General features: G+C 35.5%; 1 protein-coding gene across 1 annotated transcript; it reads right to left on the minus strand.

Annotated features, from left to right (window-relative positions):
• Window positions 1-5,146: 5,146 nt before the first annotated feature.
• LOC102310726 (granzyme B) lies at window positions 5,147-9,751 on the minus strand. Its single transcript, XM_005920722.3, has 5 exons — window positions 6,634-9,751; window positions 6,373-6,532; window positions 6,049-6,187; window positions 5,663-5,878; window positions 5,147-5,545 (listed from the first exon to the last, which is right to left on the minus strand). The coding sequence occupies exons 1-5, from the start codon at window positions 6,689-6,691 to the stop codon at window positions 5,408-5,410; spliced, it is 711 nt and encodes a 236-aa protein (XP_005920784.1). The 5' UTR covers window positions 6,692-9,751; the 3' UTR covers window positions 5,147-5,407.
• Between the last annotated feature and the right edge of the window lie 445 nt (window positions 9,752-10,196).

Raw genomic sequence — 10,196 nt, forward strand, 5'->3', positions numbered from 1 at the left:
GAACAACAAGTAGGGCTGCAGAGCGAGAGCGAAGTGCTCTAATAGGGTGATATGGTACTACAAGGCCATTAAGATAAGATAGGGCCTGATTATTTAAGACCTTGTATGTGAGGAGCAGGATTTTGAATTCAATTCTGGATTTAACAGGAAGCCAATGAAGGGAAGACAGAACAGGATAAATCTGCTCTCTTTCTAGTCCCTGTCAGTACTTTTGCTGCAGCATTTTGGATTCGCTGAAGGCTACCAACATATACAATAATAGATTACCATGTACTTTCAAAATGATGAAGACGAATAGTCACTTCACACTATTAAAACCAGCAGTTACTATAAGAAAGAATCAGTGTGAGTTTTACTAAATACAGAAGTGCTGAAGACCAAAACTTGTGGGATGTCTGAAAGAAAACACATCATAGTTAACGCAAGTAGACCACAACACTAACACTCTCCACCCAAGAGTGGTCCACACACCAACTGAGCAGCGCTTCACTAGCTTATATACTGCTGGGTGGCTGACTGCTGAATGAAGCCACCTGTGCACTGTCTCATCAGGAGAGATGGATGAGATATGACACACCCACGCAGCACACTGACCTGCTAAAGCGGTAACATTATATTACGATTTAAGTGATGTGGTACTGCTTATACTGCCTAAAGTATTTTCAAACAGTACTTGTAAGCCCATTTCCTGGTGACCTGAAATATGGTTTTGACTTGCTGTGAACAGTCATCTAATAGGATTATAAGAGTGTATCCATAAAAACTCAATATTCAGATAGACTACACATTTTTGTATATTTCTAATCTAAACAACAAGGCAAAGTAACAGACATAACACCCAAAATTCTACATATTCTGTCTTTTACATGAGCTATCCATTTAAGAATAATAAAGGCCTGTATTCAGTACTATTTAGCTTAGTAAGTTATGATATGATTACACATTTATTGGGGAGAATATGTACCTGACTCAAATGATCAGTTACTTCTCAATTTCAGTTACTATTTTTTTGTTTTGTTTCAGGTTTTAGAAAAGTAATCAACCAAAATAGAAATTTGTGAAACATAGCATATTTTTTTTAATATCACTCTACACTTGCCACTCTGAAGGTCTATTTTAAACCTTCAGTCTTTCTACTCATTTATCTGTTTATGTATGTGAAGTAATGCGTTCATCCATCCCATTCTCTTCTTTGGCTTGCGTATGATTTTAATTTGTTTTAAATATTAAAGTTTCCTCTATTGTTGCCCATTATCTATACGTGTACCTATGTATGTGTATGTATATATATGCAGTTTGTTCTATGATTCATTTGAACTTCAGTTCTTATCTCAGTCTTGTGTAACTGGTTGAAATGTTCCTGCATCTATCAATGTGCCTGCAATTTGCAAAAAGCAGAGATTACTATCATAAACCATTTCCTCTGCATGATTGTGTAAAATCTCAGTATTTTACACGCAAATTTCTTTGAGGTGCTATTACGTGTTTTACTCTTTTTTTTTTTCTTTGATGTAAAAGCGCTTGAACAGTTGCACCTTTTCTCAGACGGTTTAAAATGTAACAGTGGATACTGCATTAAATGTAGTAAGAATCAACTACTTTCAGAAGGCTTATGTTGATGCAGGAAAATCCTTTTGCAGCACATAGTGCTCAAAGCGAAAGGGCATGCACATTTCGGTCATTGGCTCTTCTGCTAAGCATTGACAACAAAACAGGGAGACCTATATGATGTAGCGTTTTTTTGACTTGCTGCATAGTCATAAAGAGAAAATTATGCAAATGATTTGTGCCCAAGATGATTTATCCTCAGTGAACCAAGTCATTTTTCATTTTGTAGGTATGCTGTGGCAACCTACAAAATGAAAATGCAACCTACAAAATGAAAATGTGCCCAAATGCTGACTATGCTAAAGTGATCACTTTTCTGGTGCATTATCTTTTTGTGGCTTCTTATCATTTTATCGCCACTGTACTCCAATCAGTGAAAAATAACTATGCAGAAAAGAAGCCTTTCTGCACGCATCACTGTGATGAAGAGAGATATGCTGTGAAACGTTTGTCATAGAGCTCCTAAGCAATGAAATGAGCTGGGGATGATAAAAGATAAACAAGCAGTCGTGCACAAACGTTCAGAATTTTGATGGTGGTTAGAACCTACTTTGCAGCGGTTTCACTACCAGCCAGTATGAGAAAGAATCCCCAGAAAATTAGGTGAATAGGAAACTACAGTACTGCAAGAAGCAAAGAGTCAAAGCAAGCAGAAATAAATTGACAGCTCTTTAGAATTCATGCATCAGGTATCAGACATGCAGTGTCCAGGTTCCTGTTTTCAGAAAAGATTTGAACGTTAAGATGGACATGAGGAAGGCATAAGGAAAAAAAGAGAAAGAAAGAAATATACAGGGCAGACGTGAATTGAAAACACTGGCAAAAGCACACTCATAGACTGTTTACATTGTTGTAGCTTATGTTCTGTGAAATCAGTGCAGGTATGAAGGATTTCTGAAAGGTTTCTCCAAACCATTTAAGCAACTCAAATAATTTTGGACTTTTTTTTTTAATGTTTCTAGACATATTTTTATCCGCTATAACAGGTACATTCCAGGCAGTCCAGGTAGGTATGTTACTGGTTATCTTTCAAGGGTACTTAGATGGAAAATGGTAGAAAAGGCACTCAGATTTGTACTTTAGTCACAAATATTTCGTTTTGGTTTTTTTTTTTGTTGTTATTGGGTTTTTAAAATATTTTTTGTTTTGTTCTTTAAATTTGAATAACCGTCATTGCACAGTAGCAAATACATTTGTTCTGGCCTATTATTCTTTATGCAAAGTGTAAAATTATGTTTTTGTTTTACATGAACAGAATGTTTTCAGACGACGACATAAGTTATAGTTTTATTTAGATAATTCCGCAGCCCTACATTTTAATATCACTGCTATATACTGCACAGTGATTTCTATAGTAAATACCTCATTTGAACAAATATATTTCCTCCAGTGGCATTCCATCAGAACAAAACAGAAAATCAATTAATTAAACATCAGACATCAGTTCAAATGTAAGCGAAAACATCCCTCTCCTTTCATCTCAAAGAGCGTCCTGTCAAAGTTTCTGGCCTCTTTGTGTCCATTCTTTAACCTCATGGGAACTGGCGTCCACATATGTGGACATCACATTTTGGGTTGTCTAGACCAAAATACAAAGTTTTGCTGGTATCTACTTACGAGGACATTTTACTACCACTGTTCTATCGAAATTTAAGGCAAATGTCCTCATATGTGGATCTCATCTTTCTCAGACACAACAACAAAACAAAAAAAACAAAAACCGATCTAATTCTTTTTACATTCATCAGGTCTCAATCAGCCCAAATAGCTAAGAGAACTTGCAAAAAAAATGCATGCCATGAAAGAGTTCGGGTCTAAGGGGGTTAAACTGCTGCCATCTTGTGGTTACATTTGGCTATTGTGCTTATGAGCAGGATTAAATCTGCTTCACTACAGCCAGGGTTCTTGTAATAATAACTATAAAGAGTAATAATAATGATAATAATAGTATGTAGCAATTATTTAATAGTATTGCTATTCAAAGTCTCTAATGACATTGGAAACTGCTGGGATTTTGTTTGTTTGTTTGTTTGTTTGTTTGTTTGTTTGTTTGTTTGTTTGTTTGTTTTACAGGAATAGACCAGACCGCGTGTAAACTCATAACCTATTCACCAGCTCCATGCTCCAATTCAACAAACCCTCAGCTGTCCATTGTTCTTTCTGTCTACTCTGATCTCTGAGGTAAGAAAGCTGCTTTTCGTTGCTCTGACCTCAGTGGGTGCGTCCTCTTCTGTAGCTGGTGCTTCAGCACCCTCTAGTGGGTGAAAAAGGTAATGCACGAGCATGAAGCGTTTACAAATAAATAAAAAAAATGCATGACTACAAAGACTTTACATAACTTTCTCTGGCATTTATCACATATTAATCCATGGATGGATAGATATTAATGTTTTTTTTATTAATATGCATCTTTCCTGTGAGCCGGTACTAAAATAAAAAATACGTATATAGTACGCATTTTATGTACATTTTCTTTGATATATATATTTTCACAGACAGCTATTTTATTTATATTAAAGCATTTTTTTAAACATGTCCCCATGTCTATGGTATAATTAATTTAAGATCATTTATGTGCATATGCAGTGATCTACTGCTCTAGTCTAATCTGCATTACACTTTATGGCAGGAAGAAACTGGAGGATCAGAATCAGAATACTTTTATAATCCCTAAGGAAACTATGTGGATTACAGTTGCTCCAAGACAGTAACAGTAAGAGACTAAACTAATTAAATAATACAATTTATTGCAAAGTTTACACATTTAAGAAATAGCACTAATATATAGAAAGCAATCAATTATAAATTAATGACTTTTAGCTGTAACCTGTGAACTTTGTCATTTGTTATTTTACTGAGGAGCGTGTGCAAAACTAGATGGAGTGAGATACACAACGATTTATTTAGTCATAATGTATACTAGTAGTTAGGGCCATAAATATTTTGACCTCATGCCCATGTGAACTTCGATTTGAACTTCAGCAGATCATCTTGACTATGTCTAGATTCCTAATGCATTGAGTTGCTGATGGCTGATTAGATGTTTGCATAAATGAATAGTTGAACAATTGTGCTCAGTGAGTGTACATGTTCATAAAGTGTGTTAAAAGAGAAAAACCTGATGGTGGCTCTAAAGGCAAGCTGAAATGATCACCAAATACATTCTCAGTGTTACTTAGGTCATATGAGACATCACGGATATACAAAGTGTTGGATGTGTTTATTTGAACAGCCAGTGTACTGTACCTCATATCAGGTCATTTAATGATATATATCATGAACTATGTAACCTGAGTAATTTTTTTCAGATCCCAACCTGATGTCTCCATTTAACAATATGCTTTTGTGATTCTGTTCCTGTTTGTTTCACTTGTAATGCATGCTTTAGCTTACATGTTTAACATCAAGTGCCTTTACAATATATTTCCTGATTTTTCTTCATATATCTAGGAAATATATATGTTTACATCGACTTAAAATATGCTGCATAATCATGTAAAATATGTTTTGTTTGCATTGCTATTAAGAAAATAAGACATCAAAGAAAAACAGTTTATTGTCTCATTAAATGTTACAAACAAGCATAACGGCATGGGTTCTCTTTGAATCTACTCTAACAGAAAGGCAAAGCAATAATTGATTATTACTGTTTTTAAGAACATGAAATGCAGTATCAGTATATTAGGTCACAATGATATCTTGTCTGTTAGGCAGTCTCAGTTCAGTGGAATCAGTCTAAATATTGATATCTCAGTCATCAGATGTCTTAGCGATCTGAGGTTTAAATGTATTATGACTTTCACTTATGTTTTAGTATGCAGTCAATCCAGTCTCTGTATTCAGGTATCATAGTATAACTGTAGGTGTTTTGCTGGCTGGCAGACACCACCCCATACGCCGTTCCACATTCACAGACTAACGGGCCACCAGAGTCTCCCTGGAAGTACAAGCACAGTATGTAGTTATTGTGATCATAAGTGAACAATGAGCTAATTATCAATGCTGATCAATGCTCTTTTTTTCTTTCTTGTTATAAGATGCAAAATCTACTTACGTTGCTTGGTCCAGTTGTACCTTTAGAGCAGTACTTTTTTTCCTTAGCACACAACTCATTGTCAGTCAGGTTCACATTGACTTCCCGGAGTACATCAGATGCTTTACCATTCTCTGTTTTTCCCCAGCCAAGGACTGCACATGACTTTGGGACATCATCACGGCCTGCGAGAGTAATAGATGTCACATTCTCGTTGAACTTAGCCTTGGGATGCAACTTCAAGAAAACGAGAAATAAGAGAATTTTAGTATCAATATATACAGTATATAGATTAACAGCTGTTTGTTGATGACTGAGCTTTTCCTAATATAATAAATGAAAGTTGATTATAGCTCAAATTAATAATAATCTTTTTGTCAAATACAATTATTTTGGTCTTTATTTACCTTAAGAAGCATTATGTCATTTTTTAAAGAAATTTTGTTGTAGCCTTCGTGTGGAAAAGCATTTGTCTCATCCACAGTCACAGTCTGTACTTTTCTGCGATTTTTGTAATCATGAAGTCCCAGAAAGACTTTGTACAATCTGAAAAATAGGGGAAAAATATCTTGAAACAATAAAGATAATAATTTTTAGTATTAACAAAAGAAAAGATAAATCCTTCATGAAACCTACATCGCAGTCAAAGGTTGTGGCTTGAAGTTGTGTAACTTTAGCATTATTGTGGCCACATAATTCATTTTAGATAAACATGAGTGGGTTAAACTCACCTGGCTTCGCAGTGGGCAGCAGTCATCACAAAATGCTCATTTACAAGGAAGCCATCACAGTATGTTGTAATACCATTTGACTTGTTCAGCTCCAAAATCACCATGTACGGCCTGCTATGTGGTGCAACCTTATGGCCACCCACGATTTCTCCTGTATGAACTGGAGAGAAAAAGGTTTTCATATTCTATGCATCAAAATCTTAACTTCATGGACTCCGTTTTGACTTTGTATAAACGTTTGTGCTATGAAAAGAGCCTTACCTTGATCATGAAGAGTCAGCACGAGTATCAGTGCTGCCAGGTTACAGTGGGTAAACATGGTGAGATCAAAGTCAAGGTGAGTTACTGAAGAGCAATGGGACACTTCACTGACACTTCAGTCTTTAAATGCTTCCTTATAATAAAGGAGGAAGTGTTTGTGTTTTTGTAAATGCAAATGATGGGGTGTCAAACCACATTTATAAAGAGATCATCTCTGACACCTCCAGAAGCTGAAAAAAAGTGTAGCTTATTAAATGTAGCTCATTAGTCTTAGTTGGAGTCTTTAAGCAGGCTTAATAGTAATATAGTTCTAACAAGGGTCACATTATGCATTGTTATAGATTCAAAATCTTTCAATAAAGCTTAAAATAAATCAAATCAAACAAAACAAAAAGGTGAATATAACATGGCTTTTTGTTGCGATATTGTGAGACAGGCTTTGCTATAAATTGGTCCAAGATTCAAGTATATGACTTGATAGAGTCAACTCACAGTACAAACTCTATGAACAATAATAAAGAAAGAAGACATTTTATAACATTTTCAATTTATAGCAAGAATGTTAAAACCATGGGGTAAAATGTTTTTTGGGGTTCATGATGAAAGAAAAATTTAAAAGAAAATTAAGAAGCTAATTAACTTAATATACTTTAAGAGTGACAACAGTGTGAAAAGTTATTGTTTGTTAGCATGATGTATTAGATGGAAAGCTATGACTGTTGCAAGAGTTGCAAGAATTTGTGCACATGGCTTCAAGAAGGCATCTTCACAATATTTAGTGAGAAAGCCTGGCGGATTACTTGGAAACAAACTATTTTCAGAATGTTGGGGGCGCGTGAAACAGGAAGCCAGCTGACATGTAGCACCAGTTACAGGTCAAGTCATCTGTCACTTTGCTTTTTTGTAATACATATAGCATGATATACAGCAATGTAGAAGTAGCAGGATAAATTCTTAAGTATACAGTGTTTTACTCAGACAGCCCTTCGCGGTATAATACGATAAGCCAGTTGTACAATCACAAAGGACGTGTTTAGTTTGTATTACGATGATGAAAAATAGACATCAAGAACAAAGTGCAACAGTTTATTGTCTAATTATGTGTTACAAACACGTATACCATCGTCATCATTGTAATCAGCCTGAATATTGATATCTCAGTCATTAGATCTCTTGATAGTGATTAAGTGTTTCACTTATGTTTCAGTATACAATCAATTCAGTCCCTATATAACTATCTTAGTATAAGTGTGGACTGTTAGATAATTTGGGTTTGGCCTACTGGCAGACACCACCAATACGCCTTTGCAGCTTCCCAGACTAATGGGGCACCAGAGTCTCCCTGAAGTACAAGCACAGAATGTAGTTTTTGAATTCTTAAATATATAAAATTAGAGTCTATAAAATTACACAGGTGTATAAAATCAGTAACCTCAACAATTTAATTTCTGCTCTTCCTGCTCACTTGCTTGCACACAGTGCATAAAGTTTGCCAATAATTTGCTGACTCAACAACTTCAGAGTTTCTAACCTCCTCTTGCATAAACCTCAGCACAAAAACTCAATTATCAAATCACTTCTTTTTCATGGTGAATTTGAAAACAAAAACTCACATGTAGAAATTTATCAAATTTTGTGGTTTTCGCCATCACTCTGAGACAGGATGTTGCAAATTTTAGGGACAAACATAAGTTTGTAGGATTATAATATAATCCAAAAATGCAGGACTGTAGTTCTACATATTTATTTAATATGAAGGACATATTCTGGTCAAAAATCACAGTAGTACTGGAGGCCATCCAGAGTAAATGTGTTTCTATGATTTTTTGGGGCCAAGTATAATAACAAGTTAAGTCAAGTCAAGTGGCTTTAGTGTCATTCCAACCATGAGCCGTGGCACAGTACACAGTGAAATTACACAACGTCCCTCCAAGACCATAGTGCTACATATGACATATAACAATCAACACAGGACTACATAAAGTGCAACAATTGCAAAAAACCCCAAAAACAAAACAAAGACAGTGCAACACCAGCCAGAACAGAATAACTTCAGTTTTATCTTAATTTTTAGGCAGACGTAAAGACAAGAGAAGGAAACCATCATGGGGCTGAAAAATCAACATAAACTTATCAGAAAGGTAGCAAAACTTTTAGCAGGGACCAAGTCTGGCACATTTCTTAAAAGAAGGAATGTCCTGGCTATAAAACTCCGTATATGGTGTTTTACTGTGTAGAGAAATGCAGCTACTCTACAGTATGTTTGCTAACATGTGGTTGGACAACAACTGTTTAAATGAAGCACAAACAGTGTATTCAATTTACATATAGCTCCATATATTAATGCGCTTGTACTTTTTTGCTCATTATAAATAACATTTGTATTTTTGATGGCTCACTCAATGAGTCATTTCAACTTTATTCTGGTTTGGTCACATATCTGTGAATGTTCTAGCATCTCTCATCCTGTTTGTAATTATCAGGAAGTACAGATTTCTATCATAGTTTCCTCTGACTGACTTGTGAAACTGCAGTGTATCCGCCATGGTTCGGTATGTCTGAGTCTTTCAAAAATCATCTGTTTTAAGTCTTCAGTCATAGCAGTAGAAATTTCCCCTAATTATGTCACTCCTTATATGGGTTAGTTTTTAGAGAATACCTGTAAATCAGTGTAGTGATGAATACCTGCAATATTTGGTCAAATGTTTTGGGCCAGACTTTTTAATTTTTGAATTCAACTCTCTTTCTAATGGCACAGGTGTATAACATCAATAACCTAGTCAATTTTTGGTCTTCTCAGATAGCCCACAAACAACAGTAAGGGATTTTTTTCTTGCAAAGTAGAAGAATTTGGGAACCACAGCAGCACAGCCACAAAGTGACAGACCACATAAAGTTATAGAGATGCAGAGTGCTGAGGCACATTGTGCAGCACAAGTCACCAACTATTTGCTGACTCAAAGACTGCAGAGTACTAATCCTCCTCTGGCATTAACATCAGGACAGAAACTGTGCTCAGTGAACTTCATGCTACACATACACATACTGGTAGATGAACCATATACAAATATTGAATATTTAATATAATTTAAAATTTACAACAGTGACCCTTAAAAATTACAGTTTTGTAAAAGTAAGTGAATGACAGAAAGAAGAAACAAATTAGTAAAATATTTGAATTTAGATGTCTGTGAAGGTTCTCAGTCATCCAGGTCATCGTAGTCAAAGGAGCTTGCAAAGAAAAGCGTCTTGACTTCTTTAAGTTACTTGAAGACGTTTCACCTCTCATCCGAGAAGCTTCTTCAGTTCTAAGGTCAAATGGTGGAGAGTCCCAGATATAAACCTAGTGGGATATCCCCCCACAGAGGGACAAAAGGACCCCCTGATGATCCTCTAATCGCCTGAGCCAAGGTGTGAAACTGGGTGTGAATTTAGAGAAACTCTGTGACAAATGACAGGAAACAAACAACTCAACATCTCAATCATAAAAAAAGAAAGAAAAAGCCTGGTGTCAACCTGTGAAAAGTTAATACACAGTGGAAACGAAGTGCTTTCAAAGGTGT

This window comes from Haplochromis burtoni, unplaced genomic scaffold (assembly GCF_018398535.1).
Source record: "Haplochromis burtoni strain Fernald_Lab_line unplaced genomic scaffold, NCSU_Asbu1 Contig_42, whole genome shotgun sequence".
NCBI classification, from domain to species: Eukaryota; Metazoa; Chordata; class Actinopteri; order Cichliformes; family Cichlidae; genus Haplochromis; species Haplochromis burtoni.